At 42.3% G+C, this 24,311-nt stretch overlaps 1 protein-coding gene across 1 annotated transcript; it reads right to left on the bottom strand.

Annotated features, from left to right (window-relative positions):
• Positions 1 to 501: 501 nt before the first annotated feature.
• Positions 502 to 23,911, bottom strand: rorc (RAR-related orphan receptor C). Its single transcript, XM_080768837.1, has 12 exons — positions 23,817 to 23,911; positions 10,341 to 10,426; positions 9,105 to 9,246; positions 7,799 to 7,938; positions 6,201 to 6,441; positions 5,946 to 6,047; positions 5,249 to 5,370; positions 4,726 to 4,858; positions 3,832 to 3,939; positions 2,936 to 3,046; positions 2,613 to 2,725; positions 502 to 782 (listed from the first exon to the last, which is right to left on the bottom strand). Exons 1-12 carry the CDS (start codon positions 23,824 to 23,826, stop codon positions 597 to 599), a joined length of 1,494 nt encoding a protein of 497 aa, XP_080624963.1. The 5' UTR covers positions 23,827 to 23,911; the 3' UTR covers positions 502 to 596.
• Between the last annotated feature and the right edge of the window lie 400 nt (positions 23,912 to 24,311).

Here is a 24,311-nt window from a genome sequence, read left to right on the forward strand (position 1 = left end):
ATCATTAAAAATACGACCTGGTTGCAAAAGGGGTGAAGTGGCCCTTTAAAGGAGTAGTTCCCTCAAAACATGACTTAATTTCTTTTTTTTTTAAATATAATTTGGGGACCCTCCAAAATAATTTGGCGACCCCCTGAGGGGTCGCGACCCACGGGTTGAGAACCACTGGTCTAATGCAAACCTCGGCATTCAAAAGGTAGGCCTACAGAATGACTGGAAGTAGTAGGTAGGGGTGTAATGATAGCTGCATCGAAAAATCGATAAATATGTGTATTCTGTGTTCATGTCAACGTGCCGGTTTGTCCATATAATGTGTTCAAATATAATGTCCATGTATGAGAATCACTGGGTTTACTTTATATCCATAATAATAAATGTTTCCCTAAAAAAAAACCTGCTTGTTTCACACAGATTTCATGCGTTTGCTAAACATAGGGACATATATAGACATAGATAGGGACGGACATTGCTGGTCTTTGGAGTGGCTGCACCACTCAAAAAAAAAGAAATGTAGGAAACAAAGAAATAAAGGGACCCATAAACATGTTTCCGCGACGCAGAAATGGGTCCCGACCCGCTGTTTGGGAACCAGTGGGTCAGTGAGCTCCCCCTGGTGGTGGTGGTGGGGAGGTGGTGGGGGGCTCGGCGTCGCTAACGAACAGCTCGCGGTACAGCGGCGGGAAAAGGCGCTGCACGGTGAGCGGGTAGCGCTGGCTGAAGCTCCGCAGCTTCTCCACGTGGAGACGGCACAGGGAGCGCAACACCGCCATCCTCTGGTGGAGCTGGGGATATAGAAGGAGGGAGGTATCTTCATTGACACCTTCATTTAATTTAAATCCTTTTTGCTAAAAAATATATGTTAATGACATTTAGAAGCTTTAGAATACTTTCCTGGGGGTCTTTATGTGTGTAATATGTGGTTTTAGATATTTTAGATTGTAGCAGTGAGCCCAGTGTCTCTGATGTCATGGACACTGGCCTCACTATACCTTCCTGGACTACAATTCCCATAATTCTTTGGTGCACTGCTCCTCCTTGTGGATAGGGGGAGAGCTGTCTTACTGAGACAACATGTAGTCCAGGAAGGAAGTGAGCCCAGTGTCCATGACATCAGAGACACTGGGCTCACTGCTACAATCTAAAACCACATATTACACACATAAAGACCCCCAGGAAAGTGTTCTAAAGCTTCTAAACTTCATTAACATATATTTTTTTGCAAAAAGGGTTAAAGGGTGTCCCTTTAAGCTTAATTGGTAGCATTTAGGGAAGGCCACGTATACTCAACAAGCCCTTCTGGGTTTTTTTTTCCATGTTCCTTTCCAGCACATCGTCTGATTTCATTTCCATATAAAAGTATTTCTCTCCTTTTGTTTTTACCATCATGTTTTTAAAATATGTATGTGCAAATAAACTAAACTAAACTAAACTAAAAGAGAGAGAGAGAGAGAGAGATACCTGACATACTGGAAAGAGACAAACGCAAAACCAAAGCAAAATGGAATGCTGTCGAGCACTTAAGAGAGAATAATATTGTCTGAATACCTGAGCATTTAGTAAAAACAGTTTAAAATGGGGGAAGTGTATACAGGGTTACAGTGTTGTGTAAACTGAGCTATGTCACATTGCATCGTTATATAAATCAGGGTATAAAGCTTTTTTGAGATAATTAGCAGCAATCTTTTGCACAACTTTTGGACAAATATAGCAGCAATTAACACAAATTTGGGTTTGGCTTGGGTTCAGAGTTCAGACTTTTATGAATATGATCTCATCATGTGGTTTATTGTGGTTGCCGCAAACCGAGTCATTCTTTACCAAGACAATGAATCACATTCTGCATGTGTTTGTTTTGTGTGTGGATGTGAACGTGATCATGTTGCCATAGCAACTATGATCTCTAACTAACTGTCCACATGTGGAAGTGTCCTTGGGAAAGACACTGAACCCTACGTTGCCTCCAATGAGTCGGTCGGTGTGAGCTCGCCACCGTCGGTGTGTGAATGTGGGAAGTGAGGACGCTGGCGTCGACTGTTCGCCGCTTCACCTCCCAATGTATGAATTAATTAATAATTTCATTGTAAGCACTTTGAGTATAGGCACGTAGTGCATAGAAAAGCGCTATAAAAATGCAATTCATTATTATTATTACTAACTAAATGACTGACAGCGGTCCAGAAAGTTGTACTTCTCTCTGGACTCCTCCATCGGTGGCAGAACTAAGAGAGAGGGCAGCTCGAAACATCAAAGCTGCAATGTGTGTGTGTGTGTGCGTGCGTGCGTGCGTGCGTGCGTGCGTGCGTGCGTGCGCCCACAGCACTTGCCGTAGTACTTGCCCTGGCCTCGACCTCCTACAGGCGTATGCACATACAGGCTCAACTTAAATGTAACTTAACTTAAATAGCACTTTATGTAGACATAGCACTCTAGTCTATAGTATACACCTAGCTTCCTTAGATAGATATTCCACTGTTAAGCTTACGTAGTCGGGATTAAGAGCTTCCGCTAAATTGTAAATTGTGTAAAATTGTGTGTGTTGTGTACCTTGCTGACCAGTCCCTCATGGGTGTGTGTGTGTGTGTGTGTGTGTGTGTGTGTGTGTGTGTGTGTACCTTGCTGAACAGTCCCTCATGGGTGTGTGTGTGGGTCAGGAGGTGGGTCAGTCCCAGCTCCAGCTCTCTCTGGACTCTCTGAACCGTGGCTCTGTCCTCCAGACACGGACGGTCTGTAAACACATCATGTACTTACATAAAGAATATGAAACATGTACGGCCAAGTACATTCTGGGGGTCCCTGACATGGAATAGTTTGAAAATCACTGACCATAAAACAAGACATTTTGTAGAATCTGGTCTCAGGTCTAAATGGGTTAAAGTAAAACAATGTAGTCGTTTTTCCACCACTGTTGAAAAGGGACTGACTTGGTTGGTCTTACCTGTGTTGATGAGCACCAGGGCGGTGAACAGTGCCACCTGCTGCTCAGTCAGCCTCAGTGCACACATACCGTGAGCAAAGTCGAACACTGCAGCGATCAGATCCCCACAACCTGTTGGGAGACAGACAGACATGTCCCAACATGTCCAACATGTCCAGCATGTTCAGCATGTTCAGCATGTCCAGCATGTCCAACATGTACACCGTGAAGTGAAGACATGTCCTATACATGTCTAACAAGCACTGTGAAGTAAAGACAATGTCCAACTGTTGGATATGTTGGACGTGTCTCCACTTCACAGTATATTGTTGGACTCCAACAATATACTGTGAAGTGGAGACACGTCTAATTCTGTGTTTTGCTTCGTGTATAGTATAATGTCTATAATGTTAACTTATGGCTGTAAATAATTTGATTCCTGTCCTGCCTGTGAAGCACTTTGAACTGTGCAACTCTGTATGAAAGGTTGCTATAGAAATAACGTTTATTATATTATTATATATTAATTACATGAATTTAATTGAACTGTCTCCCTCTCAGCTGTCCTACTGTATACTGTCTGTCTCTCTGTCCTGTTCAGAAGAATACATACACTCATGTCATGTATCTTGGACTTGCTCAGGGAGCACTTATGAGTGTTCACTCATTGAAGTGGCTGTAGATAACATACTGGAAATCAGTTGTTCCCTAACCTTTCAGTTCGAGACCCAAAAGAGAAATTAAGACGTTTGCCCGGGAAGCCAAAGTAGTGAAATTCGCACAACACTGTGCTAAGCGACGTGTTGTGCGCTTGTTAATGTTGTTAAAAAAAATATTCATGGGATTTCTTGGATGTGTCTTTTTGTCCGTTTTAAAATGTATACAATATACAATAATTCTATTTTTTTTACTCTCACCCAGAGACTTGAAGAGCTCAGCTCCGGCGAACTTCCCGTCGAAGAACACAGTGCTGTTGTCTGTGTTGAACAGCCTGCTCATCCTGACCAGAACCACCTCCATGGACCCTGATTACAACATGGAGAAACCAGTTTAAATGGACCAGAACCACCTCCATGGACCCTGATTACAACCAGGAGACGATGGAAACAAGTTTAAATTGATATTTCACTTTTCTTTTTTTTTTAATATATTTTTTATCCCACAATTTTGTAACCCATTTTTCACCCCTGTGTCAATCATCTAATGTGATCCTGGGCTCTACACACCCTCCACCAACCTAGTCCCCATATATGGGGGACAAGGGGAGAGCAACCTAGTCCCCATATATGGGGGACAAGGGGAGACCAACCTAGTCCCCATATATGGGGGACAAGGGGAGAGCAACGGACTTGAACTCATGCTTCCTTCATGCCTGAGTGTCCAAGTTGCTCCTTGACCTTTACATATGACAGGGGGGAGTTTCCCTGGTTGGACGTAGCGCGTGGAAGGAACACGTTATTCCAACCAGTTCCTTTCCCCTCCATCAGGCGCCCCGGCTGGCCAGGGGGAGGCAGTTTAGAGACCAGGATTACTGCATGTTTTTGTGAGAGTACCTACCCTAGGGGACACGGGGAGAACGTGCAAACTCACCGCCAGCACCCACAGCGTCCCGAGCGGTAATCGAACCCAGGACCTTCTAGCTGTGAGGCGACAGCACTACCAACTGTGCCACCGTGCCCCCCTGATATTTTACTTTCAAACATATTATGACTGGGGTCTACTCTGGCTCAAAGATAATTTTGTAGGGTCTTGGCCTGAGAGAATATAAGCCAAACTGTGCAGATTTATGAACGTGGGTATTATGGTCTCACCGGTCTTGAGGAGAGCGATCTGGTCGTTCTGGCTGAGCAGACGGAACCCTGGGAGGTGTTTGGCAAACTCCACCACCAGCTGGACGGCCTCGGTGACCCGCACCGAACACCACGCCCACATCTCATCTACCGACTGACAGAGAGACATACAGACACAGAGAGAGAGAGTTGAGACACCATGCCCACATCTCATCTACCGACTGATAGAGAGACATACAGACAGAGAGAGAGACAGAGAGAGAGAGAGGTGAGACACCATGCCCACATCTCATCTACCGACTGACAGAGAGACATACAGACACAAAGAGAGAGAGAGAGAGGTGAGACACCATGCCCACATCTCATCTACCGACTGATAGAGAGACATACAGACAGAGAGAGAGACAGAGAGAGAGAGAGGTGAGACACCATGCCCACATCTCATCTACCGACTGACAGGGAGACATAAGTATAAGTATCAAACTTTATTTACAGCCAGGTTACTTACAGACAGACAGACAGACAGACAGACAGACAGACAGACCTTGTTCTGGTACTGATGGATCTCCTCGATGGTGAACACTTTCCATCTCAGAGTGAGCAGATCCTCAGCGGTGAACCGACTGGTGTCTCTGTGAGCACGCACCACGCTGGCACACAACTCATCTGTATGCACGCACACACGCATGCAGGCACGCACACGCACACACACACACACACACACACACACACATTTGTTTTGTTTTGTTTAACAGTCATGTGTTTGTTGTTACAGTAGATTATTAACCCGTTAGTGTGTGGATATGGAGTGAACAGCTCACCTCTGTTCTTCAGCGTGTGTGGATATGGAGTGAACAGCTCACCTCTGTTCTTCAGCGTGTGTGGATATGGAGCGAACAGCTCACCTCTGTTCTTCAGCGTGTGTGCATATGGAGTGAACAGCTCACCTCTGTTCTTCAGCGTGTGTGGATATGGAGTGAACAGCTCACCTCTGTTCTTCAGCGTGTGTGGATATGGAGTGAACAGCTCACCTCTGCTCTTCAGAGTGTGTGGATATGGAGTGAACAGCTCACCTCTGTTCTTCAGCGTGTGTGGATATGGAGTGAACAGCTCACCTCTGTTCTTCAGCGTGTGTGGATATGGAGCGAACAGCTCACCTCTGTTCTTCAGCGTGTGTGCATATGGAGTGAACAGCTCACCTCTGTTCTTCAGCGTGTGTGCATATGGAGTGAACAGCTCACCTCTGTTCTTCAGCGTGTGTGCATATGGAGCGAACAGCTCATCCAGGTGGCCGCAGGTTCGAATCACCATCGGGTCAGGTGACGCCTGTCTGGAATCATACCCTAAAAACCACAAGAGGTGAACATTTATTTTGCGTGTCTTAAGTACCAGGTCTTATTCCCTAACTTGAGTAAACTAAAGACCTGGAGGCGTGATCAATGCCATTTGGCTATTCTGAGTGGCCAAAGAGGCCAAATTCTATGCGTCCACCTCACCTCTCCCATCAGAGTCCCCTCTGCCCTGGGTTCTGGTGACGGGCGACAGGCTGGCACTGCGGTGGTGGTGGTGGTGGTAGGCCCCGCCTGGAGCCTGGGACTCGCCTGGGGAGTACACCAGGTAGGAGTGCACCTCGGCGGGGTAGGGCAGCAGCTCGGCGACCTCCCCGGTGGGGGGGAAGGGGTAGGCGGAGCCAGGCTGCAGCAGAGGAGGAGGCCCGGCGTTGTTGTGGCGTTGCATCTGGGATCGAGACGGGTTATTTTATATAGAAATACAAACTAACCAAAAGAACTAGAGTTCAAAACATTTTTGTTAAATAAAAATCTAATAAAAACTATACCCACATGACAAATTCTAGAATTGACAAAACCAAAAACGAAATAAAAATAAAAACTATTAACCGAAGCTATAACTAAATGTTCATATCCTATTAAAGAGGCACTGTTTACCTTCAAAAATAGTGAAAAATGTCTGATCTACAAGCTCACACGTTGCGAAGCAATCATGCGACACATTGTCAGTTTGTCGATCTGCTATAAGCTCCCCCCTGACTGTATTAATTAAGGTAATTAAAAAAGAAACTAGAACAACTAAATTAAAAAAAAGTCAACTAACCCCAAACATTTTCACCAAATACTAACTAAGCCAAATAGCAAACCGGCGTTAAAAACATATTAACCCATTGTTGGTGTTGGCATCATGTTATGCTTTATAGCTATTGAAAAATAGCAGATCTACAAGCTCGTAGCGCGCCACCGAGTGGCGCGCTACGAGCTTGTAGGTCTGCTATTTTTTGAAAAATCGAAGAACGACTGACATTTTTTAGAATCTGATCTCAGGTCAGAATGGGTTCATCAGACCAGTGTGTGTCCAGTGGAAACCTCGTATGAATCTGATCTCAGGTCAGAATGGGTTCATCAGACCAGTGTGTGTCCTAGTGGAAACCTCGTATGAATCTGATCTCAGGTCAGAATGGGTTAAAAAAAAGAAACTAGAACAACTACATTTTAAAAAGTCAACTAACCCCTGCAACCCTTTTCACCAAATACTAACTAAGCCAAATAGCAAACCGGTGTTAACAACATATTTTACTTTTACTTTGTTACCATTGTTGGTGTTGGCATCATGTTATGCTTTAGCTATTGAAAAATAGCAGACCTACAAGCTCATAGCGCGCCACCGAGTGGCGCGCTACGAGCTTGTAGGTCTGCTATTTTTTGAAAAATCGAAGAACGACTGACATTTTTAGAATCTAATCTCAGGTCAGAATGGGTTAATCAGACCAGTGTGTGTCCAGTGGAAACCTTGTATGAATCTGATCTCAGGTCAGAATGGGTTAACCCATTGTTGGTGTTGGCATCATGTTATGCTTTAGCTATTGAAAAATAGCAGATCTACAAGCTCATAGCGCGCCACCGAGTGGCGCGCTACGAGCTTGTAGGTCTGCTATTTTTTGAAAAATCGAAATTACGACTGACATTTCTTATAATCTGATCTCAGGTCAGAATGGGTTATAATCAGACCAGTGTGTGTCCAGTGGAAACCTCGTATGAATCTGATCTCAGGTCAGAATGGGTTAAAACTAAACTAAACTAACCCTGGGCCGTAGGAGGTCACAGTGCGCGTGTCGCTGATGCTGCTGCTGCTGCTGTTCTTGTTGCTGCTGCTGGCGGTGGCGCGCCACCTCTGCATGCAGAAAGTCCCTCTGGCGCTTCGACATCCTGCCAAACTTCACCGCTGAGGAGGGAGGGAGGGAGGGAGGGAGGGAGGGAGGGAGGGGGCACAGGGTCATTTTAAACACCCCCACGGCTCTGTTCTTATAGGCCCAAAGTTAAAGGGACAATTCACCCTTTTTGCAAAAAAAATATATGTTAATGACGTTTAGAAGCTTGTTTAGATCACTTTCCTGGGGGTCTTTATGTGTGTAATATGTGGTTTTAGATATTTTAGATTGTAGCACAGTGAGCCTGTTGTCTCTGATGTCATGGACACTGGTCTCACTACCTTCCTGGACTACAGTTCCCATAATTCTTTGGTGCACTGCTCCTCCTTGTTGATAGGGGGGAGAGCTGTCTTACTGAGACAACATGTAGTCCAGGAAGGAAGTGAGCCCAGTGTCCATGACATCAGAGACAACAGGCTCACTGCTACAATCTAAAATATCTAAAACCACATATTACATACATAAAGACCCCCAGGAGTGTGTTCTAAAGCTCCTAAACTCCATTAACATATATTTTTTTGCAAAGTGTCCCTTTAACCGCACCAATGATTCACCATGAAACTCCTTGCAACCAAACGGTTGACAGTATTGTAGTTGTGTAGTTAGTTACCATTATCCCCAATGGCAGTTGCACATGCAGGTTTGCAAGGAGTTGCATTGGCGTGACATGTCCTTACAACTGTTTTGTTACAAGGAGTTGCATTGGTAATAATAATAATAATAATACATTTTATTTATAAGGCGCCTTTCAGGGCACTCAAGGTCGCCGTACAGGTTAAAAACAGTACAAGAACACAGTTTAAAAGCAGGAAAAAATAAAACTAGGGCACAGCTTGCAGCAGAAGACACTAGAGGTCACACAGAGGCATAGGCCTGCCTAAACAGGTGGGTTTTGAGGTGAGTTTGAAATATGGTGATAGAGTCCATGTTTCTGATGTCAGGGGGTGTGACATGTCCTTAAAACAGTTTTGTTGCAAGGAGCCGTGCTATGAGCTTGTAGATCTGCTATTTTTGAAATATCATTCTGGGGGTCCTTTACATGAAATAGTGTTGAGCACCACTGATAAAGAAACAGTTTTTTTTCCCAGAAAACAATTAGGATTTAGGAGACATTTGTAGAATTTATGTTCTCAGCTCATACACCACTATAGTATGAAGCATTGCGTGCCGTGCTGCTCACCATCGCGGCTCATCCCCTGAGCGAGGCACTTCTGCAGCCGGCAGTGCTGGCAGCGGTTGCGGGAGGCGCGGTCGACCTGACAGTTACTCTGCCTGGAGCAGGAGTAGGACACGCTGGGCAGCTGGCTGCGACGGAAGAACCCCTGGAACAATGCATTATGGGTGGTGTTTATACCCCCTGGAACAATGCATTATGGGTGGTGTTTATACCCCCTGGAACAATGCATTATGGGTGGTGTTTATACCCCCTGGAACAATGCATTATGGGTGGTGTTTATACCCCTGGAACAATGCATTATGGGTGGTATTCACAAATTAGGCATTTAGCAGACGCTCTTAATCCAGAGCGATTTACAGTAAGCAAGAACAAAAAACATGGTAATGCCGCAAATACATTAAAAAAAAATGTCATTATGAATCATACGTAAGCTTAAGAACCTAACAGTGGAATATATATATCTAATGAAACTATAAGTGTAAACAATAATAGTGTTATATGTCTACTTAAAGTGCTATTTAAGTTGGCAAGATAATTAGTTATTGGCCGCACCTGTGTGAAATACGTACCAATAGTTGACCTGTAGTAAGTCTCATGGTCGGGATTTGTTTACAAACATTTGGGATTTGTTTATAAACATTTGGGATTTGTAAGTCTCATGGGGGGGGGGTAGGACCACTTCCAGTTGACCTGTAGTAAGTCTCATGGTCGGGGGGGTAGGACCAAGTCTCATGGGATTTGGGATTTGTTTATAAACATTTTGGTATTTGTTTATAAACATTTGTGATTTGTTTATAAACATTTGTGATTTGTTTATAAACATTTTGGGATTTGTTTATAAACATTTGGGATTTGTTTACAAACATTTGGGATTTGTTTATAAACATTTGGGATTTGTAAGTCTCATGGGGGGGGTAGGACCACTCAGGGCCGGTTCTAGGCATAGGCGAACTAGGCGTTCACCTAGGGCCTTAACCACTGAGGGGGCCTCGTCACAGGGAGAAGATTTTTTTTTTTCATGTATCCCTTACATGGGCTACTGGCCACATGTGGCCCCCACCTAGCTTCTTAATTTTGATCTCAAAGTGCACCAGATTGAAGCATTTTCATGGCAAATTTACAATTTTTATCCGGCGTGGCAAAGCAGGAGGGGGGGGGGCCTCTGTATAATATGTTGCCTAGGGCCTCAAAAGGCCTAGAACCGGTACTGCCAATAGTGTGTGTGTGTGTGTGTCTCACCTTGCAGCCCTCACAGGTGATAACTCCATAGTGGACTCCAGAGGACTTGTCCCCACAGATCTTACATGGGATCACTTCAATCTGAGCTGCATGCATGCACGCACGCACACAGACACAGAGACAGAGAGACACAGACACAGACACAGACACAGACACAGAGAGAGACAGAGACAGAGAGAGAGATAAGTCACTTGGGAATTGGAAAGTTCAGGGTTCGATCCCCGGCTCTCTCTGAGTTAGTGTCCTTGAGCAAGACTCTGAACCCCAAATTCACCTTTTAGACGTGGGAAGAGCTCCTTGCACCACTGAAACTCAAGCTTGTTCTGACTGAGTTCAGCTCACACAGGTGCAATGAATCAATGCTGCCTCACTCTAATCACAGGGCTCTGCTCCTGCATGCCCTTCTAGGTCATAATGAACAGCAATAAAGGACCACACACAGCATACAAATACAATATGTACCCAAATAAACATACATATAATGTTCACATATTATACACCCTCAGAAAGGTAAGCAATAAAATAGAATATTACAAAATACCCATTGCTGGGACAGCTATAGCGGCCCTCTCCCTCTTCAGAGGGCCATATTGCATATCACTGTCGCACAAATAGCCATGTAATCTACAAGCTCAAAACGCGTTGCACTGCGACACGTAGATCTGCTATTTTTGCTATTTCTTAATAGGAATCCTGAAAATTTATTTTTTTTATTTAATGTCAAATGCCTTTCAAATGCCTTTGATTATAGTTATGCTATTATTTATGAACTAAATAATTGGACATAAAAAAGAACATATTGTGCTCAAAAACGGCCCAATACAAATTCCAAAATTGTAACATGCAAAGCTCCAACTAAACCGTGAGAAAATGAACCAACCATTTTCCATATTGTTAAAACACTGACTGGACTTTCCCTACGCAGTACGCAGAAGTTAGAACCTCCCTTCAAGCACACTTTGACCAGAGTCTCACCCTCAAAGCAAGCAGGTATTTTCCTAAGAAACTGCCGTTTGAGCTAAAATAAAAATAACACGTCAAACCGCAGACTTATATATAGAGAGGGGGGGGGACGACGACGTGGAATATTTGCTAAATGGAGTCAAACGGAGAGAACGAGGAGGTAGGAGGTGTCAACCTCAGCGTTCTTTTCAAGTGGTTTTCAACGCCTTGTTGCGTTTCGATGTGACTCGAGCCTCTTTCATGTCGGCGTGTCGGTGGCAGTATTAAACACATCTGCCAGGAATGCACCCTGTCGCTCAGCACTGCCAGGAACGATGACACCCCCCCCCCACGCACCCATGTAGCACCAACCATACCCCAACCCACCAACCCCCCACCCACACATCAGTGTCGATTTCATCGACTGAAAACTGTGACGAAAAATGTTCTCCGGCAATACCTTGACAAAAAAAAAAAAAAAAAAAACGAATTTAATGATAACCAACTTAACCCATTTTGACCTGAGATCAGATTCCGGACAGTTTTCTGAAAAAGCTATGTTTCTATGTCAGTGGTTCTTCGAATTTTCAAAAATAGTAGACCTACAAGCTCGTAGCGAGCTTGTAGGTCTGCTATTTTTCAATATAGCTAAACATAACATACAGTAATGGGTTCCCGCCCAAAATGGGTTTTAAATAACTAACACTAATAAATAACGTATTATCTAGACCAGTGGTAACCAACCTTTTCAAGCCCAAGAGCCCATTTTATTCCCAATTGTAAGCCAAGATCTACCACTAAAACGTGTTAGAAAAAACACTTGTTTTTTTGCTATTTCTGACAGGCTCAATGCATGTGCACAGATCCACACAAAGACTAAAGCTTAAATTAGAATAAATACTTATAGTAAGTTATATTATCAATGTCAAATAATATTAAGACAAATTAGAAATAATTAGTATTAGAAATATTTTGTTTCTCATTTCAATGAATATTCACATTGGCAGATGTTCAAATGACATAGGCATAACTTGACCATATATATTTGCACAGATATGGTGACATACTCTCAGGGTCAGCCCACCTTTAATGAGACTGCTGTGACTGCACTTTATCTGCAAGCGTTTTGAAATCTGGTTCATATTTAGTGATTGCCAGTCTGAGGGTGTCATTAAGATGTGAGTCAGTCATACGAGTTCTAAACTTGGATTTTATTATTTTAATTTGTGAAAAGGCCATTTCAAAATTCCTTCTCTTTAGCTCTGACCTGCAGGTGACAGTCACTTACTAATCCAATAATCTCCATTTAAATATCTGAAGTTAATGCAAACACATCCTGCATTTTATCGGACAGCAGTTCAATGACAGTAGGCTCAGTAAAGAGGAAAGGGTTTGATACAAAAGCAGCTACTTGACTCATGCGTTGTACTTCAACAAGTTTCCATATTTCATATTTATCATATTTTTTGCTCTATGTGTGCATGTGTACAGAATTCAAACTGTAGCATTGATTATTGTCACGGACAGAAGTCATTCGTTCCCTTTGCATATGCCCTGGAGTGCACTCGCCTATTAGTTTGCATTGCAGACTGGTATATTCAGTATATTTTTCTCATTTTTATATTTTTGTTGTTGCTGCGCAGCAGTTGAGGAGAACGCAACTATGCATTCCTTTAAGCAACACAACTTCTGCAGCTGCATCCATATGTTTAGAATTTGCATCAATGATCAAATCCCAATAATAAAAAATATTATAACAACGAACAACGAAAACTGAAGGAGCAGCGGCGCTATCGGCTAGTAGTCCCAACTCAAGTGTCTACTCTGCAGCCTGTCACGAGCCCCGTAATGAACTGATACGCGGGACGCACGTTGTTCCGTATTTTAATGTCGGGTCGGAGAATAAATACAGTATGAATGACGGCGGGATTTATTTGACAACTCTGTCCTGCTTTCTTCACGAGAAGAGAAGAGCGCTCACAGCTGCTAATATGGTAGCAGCCCTGTGGCTGACCTGTCAGTTCTCTTTAGGCTTGTGTAGTGTAGTATGTGAACCTGGGTCTGGGAAGCTCAGAGCTGCAGCCATTGGCTCATGATACGAGCACACGACCAATGGGACAGATCATTCAGTGTTGCTAAGATACCACCCCCCCCACCACACACGCACACACACCCTTGGCTTGGACGATGGGGTCTATTCTCAAACTCAGAGCCACAGCGCTCTGCTCAAAATTAATTTGCATGTGACGAGCGGCACTGACATTATTCCAATGGACACTTCGCGATCGACTGGAAACGTTCCCGCGAGCTACCAGTAGCTCGCGAACCCCCGGTTGGTTACTCCTGATCTAGACATAGCATTCTATAGTGTATATACTTTTAGGTTCTTATAGTTTACTTATGATCCTAGATGACTACAGTATGTTTAAGTATTTTATTACCATGTGTTGTTCTTGCTTACTGTAAATGGCTCTGCTAAATGCCTACATTGTAAATTGTAAAATTATGTTATATGTTATATATATAACAGGTCGGATACATTCATGTACTATTTACTGTACATTACAGTACAGTACCATAATGTAACACTGTTGCCTTGATTGTTGCACGTGTTGAGAGTACCGTAACGCCTATGTGTGTGTGTGTGATTTCAATCTGTACAACACATTCCCAAGTCTGTCAGTGTGTCAGTCTGTGTGTGTGTGTGTGTGTGTGTGTGTGTGTGCATGATTTCAATCTGTACTACACATTCCCAAGTCTGTCAGTGTGTCAGTCTGTGTGTGTGTGTGTGTGTGTGTGTGTGTGTGCATGATTTCAATCTGTACTACACATTCCCAAGTCTGTCAGTGTGTCAGTGTGTGTGCGTGTGTCTGTGTGTGTGTGTGTGTGTGTGTGTGTGTGTGTGTGTGTGTGTGTGTGTGTGTGTGTGTGTGTCAGTATGTCAGTGTCTCAGTGGCATAGAGATTAGCATAGCCAGCTACTCTTAAAGAGGACATGCACTCAGTCTGTGGTAAAATACCTGAAAGTCACGTTCATTACACTCTACTATTAATAATGTCCACGGACCCCCATTTGATGAGAACAGAACCGTGGTCGAGCAGAGAGAGCGTTCTGCCGTTTCACTTCTCAGATCTCAACCTCAAACAAACAACCCCGGCTGACACAGGCCTTTCACTGCGCACGCACGTACGCACGCACGCACGCGCACACACACACGTCACGTACATCTACAAGCCGATCTACAAGCTCACAACTTGTTGATCTGCTTTTTTTTCAGACAGACAGACAGACAGACAGGCAGACAGACAGGCAGGGGCCCGGGTGGCTGGGGGAACCATCGGGGCCCCAACCGGCTGGTATTAAATCCAGCCTGACAGCGTGTCGCCGGTTCGAGTCCTGGTCCCGACCTTTGCTACGTGTCACCCCCCCCCTCTCTCTCTCTCTCCCCACATTTCCTGTCAGCCTACTTTCCATCTATCAATAATGGCAGAAAAAAAAGCCCCCAAAAATATCTTGCAAAAAAAAAGCAGGCAGACTAATTGTGGTGCATTAATCACACACACACACACACACACACACACACACACACACACACACACACACACACACACACACACACACACACACACACACACACACACACACACACACACACACACACACACACACACACACACACACACACACACACACACACACACACACACACACACACACGGCTGGTGCTAATGATAGGAGAGGAAACATACAGTATAGGCCACAAATGTGCGTAGATAATTCAGTTTTTCTGTCTTCATGTGTGTAAAGAATTCAGTTTTTCTGTCTTCATGTGTGTAAAGAATTCAGTTTTTCTGTCTTCATGCGTGTAAAGAATTCAGTTTTTCTGTCTTCATGTGTGTAAAGAATTCAGTATTTCTGTCTTCATGTGTGTAAAGAATTCAGTTTTTCTGTCCTCATGTGTGTAAAGAATTCAGTTTTTCTGTCTTCATGTGTGTAAAGAATTCAGTTTTTCTGTCTTCAAGTGTGTAAATAATTCAGTTTTTCTGTCTTCATGTGTGTAAAGAATTCAGTTTTTCTGTCTTCAAGTGTGTAAATAATTCAGTTTTTCTGTCTTCAAGTGTGTAAATAATTCAGTTTTTCTGTCTTCATGTGTGTAAAGAATTCAGTTTTTCTGTCTTCATGTGTGTAAAGAATTCAGTTTTTCTGTCTTCATGTGTGTAAAGAATTCAGTTTTTCTGTCCTCATGTGTGTAAAGAATTCAGTATTTCTGTCTTCATGTGTGTAAAGAATTCAGTTTTTCTGTCCTCATGTGTGTAAATAATTCAGTTTTTCTGTCTTCAAGTGTGTAAATAATTCAGTTTTTCTGTCTTCAAGTGTGTAAATAATTCAGTTTTTCTGTCTTCATGTGTGTAAAGAATTCAGTTTTTCTGTCTTCAAGTGTGTAAATAATTCAGTTTTTCTGTCTTCAAGTGTGTAAATAATTCAGTTTTTCTGTCTTCATGTGTGTAAAGAATTCAGTTTTTCTGTCTTCATGTGTGTAAAGAATTCAGTTTTTCTGTCCTCATGTGTGTAAAGAATTCAGTATTTCTGTCTTCATGTGTGTAAAGAATTCAGTATTTCTGTCTTCATGTGTGTAAAGAATTCAGTTTTTCTGTCTTCATGTGTGTAAAGAATTCAGTTTTTCTGTCCTCATGTGTGTAAAGAATTCAGTATTTCTGTCTTCATGCGTGTAAAGAATTCAGTTTTTCTGTCTTCATGTGTGTAAAGAATTCAGTTTTTCTGTCTTCATGTGTGTAAAGAATTCAGTTTTTCTGTCTTCATGTGTGTAAAGAATTCAGTTTTTCTGTCTTCATGTGTGTAAAGAATTCAGTTTTTCTGTCTTCATGTGTGTAAAGAATTCAGTATTTCTGTCTTCATGTGTGTAAAGAATTCAGTATTTCTGTCTTCATGTGTGTAAAGAATTCAGTATTTCTGTCTTCATGTGTGTAAAGAATTCAGTATTTCTGTCTTCATGTGTGTAAAGAATTCAGTTTTTCTGTCCTCATGTGTGTGTAAAGAATTCAATATTTCTGTCCTCATGTGTGTAAATAATTCAGTTTTTCTGTCTTCATGTGTGTAAAGAATTCAGTTTTTCTGTCTTCATGTGTGTAAAGAATTCAGTTTTTCTGTCTTCATGTGTGTAAAGAATTCAGTTTTTCTGTCTTCATGCGTGTAAAGAATTCAGTTTTTCTGTCTTCATGTGTGTAAAGAATTCAGTTTTTCTGTCTTCATGTGTGTAAAGAATTCAGTTTTTCTGTCTTCATGTGTGTAAAGAATTCAGTTTTTCTGTCTTCATGTGTGTAAAGAATTCAGTTTTTCTGTCTTCATGTGTGTAAAGAATTCAGTTTTTCTGTCTTCATGCGTGTAAAGAATTCAGTTTTTCTGTCCTCATGTGTGTAAAGAATTCAGTTTTTCTGTCTTCATGTGTGTAAAGAATTCAGTTTTTCTGTCTTCATGTGTGTAAAGAATTCAGTTTTTCTGTCCTCATGTGTGTAAAGAATTCAGTTTTTCTGTCTTCATGTGTGTAAAGAATTCAGTTTTTCTGTCTTCATGTGTGTAAAGAATTCAGTTTTTCTGTCTTCATGTGTGTAAAGAATTCAGTTTTACTGTCTTCATGTTTGCTGATATAGCAGACTGTCATTTCCTCTGGGTGGTGTGTATGGTCTGGTCTGGTCTAATCTGTCTGTCAATCTGTCTTCCATGTCTGCCACAGGCCTGCTGCCGTGCGCACGCACACACAGGCCTGCTGCCGTGCACACACGCACGCACACACACACACACACACACACACACACAGGCCTGCTGCCGTGCGCACCCACACGCGCACCGAGCTTGTAGATCTGCTGTATGTTCGGCACACATCCCAGTATAAATCTATAGCATTTCAACGTCATCACGGCCGACTAAATGAACTGTAGATTGAATCGCCTAAAATCTTGTGGTATTTAGTGAACTAAAACTACAGTTAAAACTCAAACATTTCAGATGACTAAAATATTGACTAGGAATTTTATTCAAAAGACTAAAACTACGACTATAATGACACATTTTGCTGTCAAAATCAACAGTGGTCAATAAAGCTGCAGTCCTGAGCCATACGAACACTTGTCTTGTCTATGGCAGCAGGGAGTGGGACACATAGACATCAAAGGGGGCTTCAGCCCCTGCCCTTTTACCCGTCTGTAAAACAACGGCCCTCTCCAGACCACGGATGCAGCGTTTACTACACGGTGAAAGAAATGCCAAATGCCCTCCTCTCTCCTTTCCTTTCCATGCCAGCCTTCAGGAGAATTGCTTTTTTCCCGAAGTCTCCTGAACTTGAACACAGTATTTTGCTTTCGAAATCCATGTCGTTAGACCGTGTCTCTTCAGCTATACAGAGTTCTGGGTTGCGTCCCTAAAATAGCTGATCTACAACGCTCTCAATGTGAGCTTGTAGATCTGCGCTCTTTTGCGCTATTCCTTTGTCCAAACGTGCCCTCTTACGGGATATTAGCCCCTCTAACACTCTCTGCACGTCCCTGAATGACAGATATAAAATCTCTTCATTCCACGTTTTTCAGAGATAATAATAATAATAATAACAATAATAATAATAATAATAATACATTTTATTCATTAGGCGCCTTTCAGGGCACTCAAGGTCGCCGTACAGGTTAAAAACAGTACAAGAACACCGTTAAAAGAAAAAAGAAAACTAGGGCACAGCTTGCAGCAGAAGACACACAGAGGTCACACAGAGTCATAGCATAGGCCTGCCTATAAACGGGTGGGTTTTGAGGTGAGTTTGAAATATGGTGATAAGAGTCCATGTTTCAATCAATGAAGCAGACGAGTGGAAATATACAGTTTCAATTATATTATATTCCAAATCAAAGCGTTCTTTGCACTAACACACACCTACTATACTACGTACATTTCCGTCTGTCTGGTATTGCATGGATAATACCCGAATCAGTGTTCATTTATTTAGTCAGCTAAAACCTATGACGAAAATGAAATAAAAACTAAATAGAAATGAAGCTATATATGATGACTTAAATCTATAAGACTATAAATATACTGACAATTTCGTCAACAAATAAAAAACTAGACTAAAATTATGTTATGGAGATCCGGTATTAGGTATAGAACAAAAACAAATAGTCATTTTATGTTTGGTTGCGCTCGGGGTGTTAATTCTGCTCTGAGAATAGCCGATCTACAAGCTCACAAGCGTTGTCGTGCTGTTCTCTGTAACCAAGTGTCAAATCTGGCATTGTCGACGCCATCAAAAGGCAATCAGAATCCATTTTAGTCGACAAAATCAAAAGGCTATACGGGTAAAAACCACACGGGCGGAAACCACATCAAAATGTGCTGTCAATGATGTTCGTGTGAGTGTGTGTGAAGGTGAGAGAGAGAGAGAGAGAGAGAGAGAGAGAGAGGAGGGGGTGGTGGTGGTGGGTGGTTGGGAGGTTAATTCTTTTCTCTGGGTGTAAAATCACCCAGTCAGCAGTGTGTGTGTGTGTGTGTGTGTGTGTGTGTGTGTGTGTGTGTGTGTGTGTGTCAGCAGTGTGTCAGTGACAGACAGCGCACTGTAAACGCACAGACACGCCCCCAACCAAAACCCTCAAAGCTTCCTCTGGAGGAAACCTCATCTGTACCTGAAGAATGCACACAATGCAAGAATGCAAAAACACGCTGTGTACAGTACACACACACACACACACACACACACACACACACACACACACACACACACACACACACACACACACACACACACACACACACACACACACACACACACACACACACACACACACACACACACACACACACACACACACACACACACACACACAATCTATTGTAGGCCTATGTCTATACTATACACTGTACTACAGGATAAATGCATTAGAATCTCTAAAAGCAGACATTATAGTGAGTGGGCGACAGTGGCTCAGGGGTAGAGTGGCCGGATTGGAACCACAAGGTTCCCAGTTCGATCCCGGCCTTGCCCAGAGTTAGTGTCAAAGTGTCCTTGAGCAAGACTCTGAACCCTACATTGCTCCTGATGTGTGCCTTGCATGGTGTCATTCGAGTGAATGGCTAAATGTAAAGCACCTTGGGTAAAGGTTCTATATACTATAAATGCACCATTTATATAGCACCTTGGATAAAGGTGCTATATAATATATAAATGCACCATTTATATAGCACCTTGGATAAAGGTGCTATATAATATATAAATGCACCATTTATATAGCACCTTGGATAAAGGTGCTATATAATATATAAATGCACCATTTATATAATATAGCACCTTGGATAAAGGTGCTATATAATATATGCACCATTAACATTTAGTGAGTGACTGCGGAATTTGCACTCATAATCAGAATGGCAACTCACTCAGGATATAAATGCCAAGCTTGTGTAAACACTTCAAGTGGAGAAGAGAATATTTTGATCAATCAATCATAAACCTTTTGATATTTACATCAACAGGAAATTATCAGCACATAAACATAGTCTATATGTCGAACGTGATATTCAGATTAAATGCTTTGGTGCATGTAAATGAGGATTATTTTCAGTTATACTGTCCATGTACAGAGTTAAATTGGAATCTCTGTTCAGAGCAACCATGTTGGGGGGGGGGGGGGGGGGGAGAAACAGCCCACAACTTCTGTGAGAACAAGACATTTTGATCAAAGAACTATGTTGGCGCCCCGCCCACACACTATCAGCTATTTGAAAAGATTGTGGATTTTAATATACGGCAACCTTCCCCGTGTTTCTTCACTATATAGTGCGATCCAGAAGAACAACAGTTTGCCGGCCACTGCTACAGAGCTGACACATTAAATAAACAACACAATGAAATGTACACAAACAATTAAACGATACAATGGCAATATAACTTTTACAGACACGAAACAAAACCACTGGGTACATACCGTCGTATGCGCCTTCTGCACAGACTTTTAGGAGTTCAGTTAAGTTCTTGTTATTTTTTATATTATTTTCTTTCTAATCTTTTGTGGAGACTCTCTGACATGAAAGAGCTCCTCTCTTCACCTCTGCTCTGTTTGTTTTTGTTCTGCCCAAAAATGCCCAAACCCAACAGGTGATTGAAATGAGGTGATTAGCAGGTTAGGTGAGCCCAAACAGACCACAAATACAGAGCACAGTAGATGGCACTATCTCACCATGTATTTACCATACAAAAACCGAATATATACAGTTTGTTGCCCAAAACAAAAATACAATTTACCATATGCATTTTCAGAAAAATAAGCTAAATAAAATATTACAGCATAATACTCATAACTGGGACAGCTACAATGAGGTTATATCTTCCCTTCTTCTCTGGAGTCCTGCCTCAAAGCAGACCAGTTGTTTTTGGCAGCAAATTTCGATTTTAGTTTAGTCATAGGCTATAGTCTTTGGACTCAAACTTCATTTAGTTTTAGTCACATTTGAAATGTCTTAGTGTTAGTCTAGTTTTAGTCGACTAAATGTCATAAGATTTTAGTAGACTAAATCTACAGGTGATTTAGTCGACTAAAATGTATTTTGGCAGGTCTTGATGCCGTCGTAATGAGTGTTCTTACAAGCTCACAACGTGTCGCAACGCGACGCGTTGTGAGCTTTTAGATCAGCTATTTTCAGCATGCAACCAAGTGTAAAATGACTTATACTGGATCTCTTGTCCACTATAGTCCCTTCCTAACATTTCAGTCCAATTTGTATTTGTCGACGAAATTGTCAGTATATTTAGTCTTATAGTTTTAGTCACCATAGCTCAGTTTTCATTTAGTTTCCATTCGTTTTTTTGTCAGTGGAAAAAGGTAGTCGACGACGAACATTTTTCGTCTTATAGTTTTAGTCGACGAAAACAACACTGGTTGTGTTTTTCTGTGTAAACGTGATGATGGACGTGTGATTTCTAGAGAGAGTCCCACAGAGAAACTGTGTGGGAATCCACTCCTTTTGATGCACGATTTACATTATGTATACCGGTACGTATTATACTGTTAATATGACTCAAGGAGCTATGAAGTACAATTTGGGGCAAGGGGATTAAAAAGTAATTTGACCCATTTAGACCTGAGGCCGATTCCAAAAAACTATAAACAAAAAGGCTGTTCTTAAATCTTAACCGTTTTCTTTTTATTATATATATTTTTTATCCCACAATTTTGTAACCCATTTTTCACCCCTGTGTCAATCATCTAATGTGATCCTGGGCTCTACACACCCTCCACCAACCTGGGGAGAGCAACGGACTTAACTCATGCTCCCTTCATGCCTGAGTGTCCAATTAAGTTGCTCCTTTTACACCTTAACCGTTTTCTGAATAACCTCATGTTTCTGTCAGTTGTTCTACGACCTTGTTGTTCACATCAAGGACCCCCAGAATTATCTGTATTTGGCCCGCGGGACCCCCATCTGAAAATATGTCGTTCCAGGGAGGGACACGCCCCCAGAAGAAAAGATATGAGTTAGAAACGTTTGCTCTGAAAGAATATTCAATTTTAAATATATTTTCACTATATATAATAATAGCCGCGCTATGAGCTTGTAGATCTGCTATTTTTCAATAGCTAAACTGTAACTATAGAACCACTGATCTAAGATCTATCAAAAAGACGATCAATGGAGTCATTTCACTTTCGCACCCGACACCCAAACAAGAGCTATACAGCTATAACCGATCGGCTCAATTTAAGTTTCAAAGCATTCATATAAACACACGTATCTTTATCTGCGCGGATATGCCGTATAGAATACTACATTTAGATTTAGTCTTAGTATTTTCAATAACAGAGGTTACAGAGGTATAAATCAACTCTAATGATTTCACTGTGTATATTTATTTACATCATGTATTATGTCTATATAACATTGCTGTTTAAGTCTGTACGGATGCATAATATGCTGAACAAAGCTTTACATAATTATGATGACATGTCATCCGTTTTCATATGACGTTTAAATAATATTGTTATGGTTCTGGAGATTTAGAACGTGTACAAGTATATAAAAGTTATTTTGAGTCTGTCCGAATGGAAAGAAATATTCTCTCCAGTTTTTATCGTGACAAACTGTACCTTTGTACAGGATTTACTTACATATTATGTGAGTACCATATATGGTTAGCTATATGACAAAAGCTACTATACAATTGTAATCCAGGCGGTTCTGTGGATGAAAACGCATTTACAGCTTATAGTTTTAGTTCTATGTAGTCATCTGAAATGGTTTAGTCATTCTTAGTCTAGTGTTAGTCGAGTAAATATCAAAATCTTAGAGTTTTAGAGTCTGAGTGGACAGAACTTCTGCTCTGCTCTGAGGGTGCGCAAATGGAACCAAATTGACCCTATTTTGACCTGAGATCAGATTCTAAAAATGTCTTCTATACATACTGACAGTTTTCTGAAAAAGCCATGTTTCTATGTCAGTCAGTCGTTCTTTGATCAAATAATATCAGACCCGACAGACCGTATATATACAAGCTCGTAGCGCGCCACAGAGCGAACGTTTTTTTAACTCAAATCTTTGCTCCTGGGGGGGGGGGGGTCCCTGCAGGAACAACATATTTTCAGATGAGGGTCGGCGGCCAATTACATATATTATATTTTGGGGGTCCTTGACATGACATAGTTTGAGAACCACTCATATAGAAACATAGGGTTTTTCAGAAAACTGTCATGATTTAGAAGACATTTGTAGAATCTGCTCTCCCCCACTCCTTTTGGGGTGTTTTCGCTCCGGGAGCTTTTAGTGGTTAGGAGTCTTACTCAGGGACACACATCGACACATTTGGTGACCTATGGCTGGCCTGGGATCGTACCTGTGACAAATCAGGGGCTCTATAAGGCTCCCCAGGCCTATAGCCTCATGGCCAATAATCCAGACTCACACAATCACACTTTTATTTTTTTGCCCAACGGCTGATTCGGTCTGGCTTTCTTTAGCCAGGCCACCCGAGGCCGACTCACTAACCTATATACGGTCACCCGTCCCCTGGTACTTGACTGGGGTCCCCCAGGGCTGCAGGGGCCTTCATTGGCCCACCTCATTTCTTCTCTCTCTACACACACACTCACACACCGAATCCCTTCGCTGAGTGAAGACACCAGATCTATACACACGCTCACATGTTGTGAGCTCGTAGATCGTAGCTTGTTTTCGTGGGAATGGCGAGCCTATACACAGTATATATGACATGTTCAGCATTTAGGCATGACGTCACAGCGTTCATGTGGTAAAAATTAAAACGAGATCTTAACTCAAAGAGATGCGCCATGCGACCGGGCCGAAAGGTGCAGCTATAGTGCAGCATAAGGTCCGCTGGAGAACGGGTTGGTTCCGATTCTGACAATAATATTAGGAAAGGCGATCGATCGGTGCATGTACGCGCACGCACACACACACACACACACACACACACGCGCGCGCGCACGAGAGACAGAGACAGAGAGAGAAAACCATGGTTCCTACCTCGCATCATCTCCACTTATCTCTGGAGTTGTGTCCCTGCTGCACTTTCACACAATGTCACAGCAGCCTGTTCTGTCTGTCTGTCTGTCTGTCTGTCTGTAGATGTGTGTGCCGGTTGTCACCTCTGTCACTGTCTTTATCACTCTCTCTATCTGTTGTCACCCGGCTTGAGGTTGACAGCACTGCAACTTCTCACACACATACACGCACGCACGCACGCACGCATGAGGAGGAGGAAGGGGGGCTGTCCCTGGTCTACCATTCTCTCTCACGGTATACTGTTTTTTTTCTTCCACCTTTCCTTCTTTGTTGCTAGTTACTATTTTTTCATGTTTTTTTTTACCGCTTGCTTTTTCAACAACAACCCGCGACCCATCCATCCATAAGTTCATGTCAGTGTGGTTCGCAAAGTGGAGTTCGGTCCTTGAGAGATCAGTTCTTGAGAGAACTTGAGGCCATGAGGCCCTGCTCATAGAACATTTCATGGTATGGGGT

Source organism: Protomyctophum bolini, assembly GCF_963924005.1.
Source record: "Protomyctophum bolini genome assembly, chromosome: 7".
NCBI lineage: Eukaryota > Metazoa > Chordata > Actinopteri > Myctophiformes > Myctophidae > Protomyctophum > Protomyctophum bolini.

What these genes read in the sequence shown, in the direction of transcription:
- rorc (XM_080768837.1), bottom strand. An exon ending in GTGACCTCCTACGGCCCAGG is followed by an intron (nt 6,442 to 7,798) that starts GTTAGTTTAGTT and finishes TCTCGATCCCAG; the next exon opens with ATGCAACGCCACAACAACGC. An exon ending in ACACACGCTGAAGAACAGAG is followed by an intron (nt 5,371 to 5,945) that starts GTGAGCTGTTCA and finishes GCGTGCATACAG; the next exon opens with ATGAGTTGTGTGCCAGCGTG.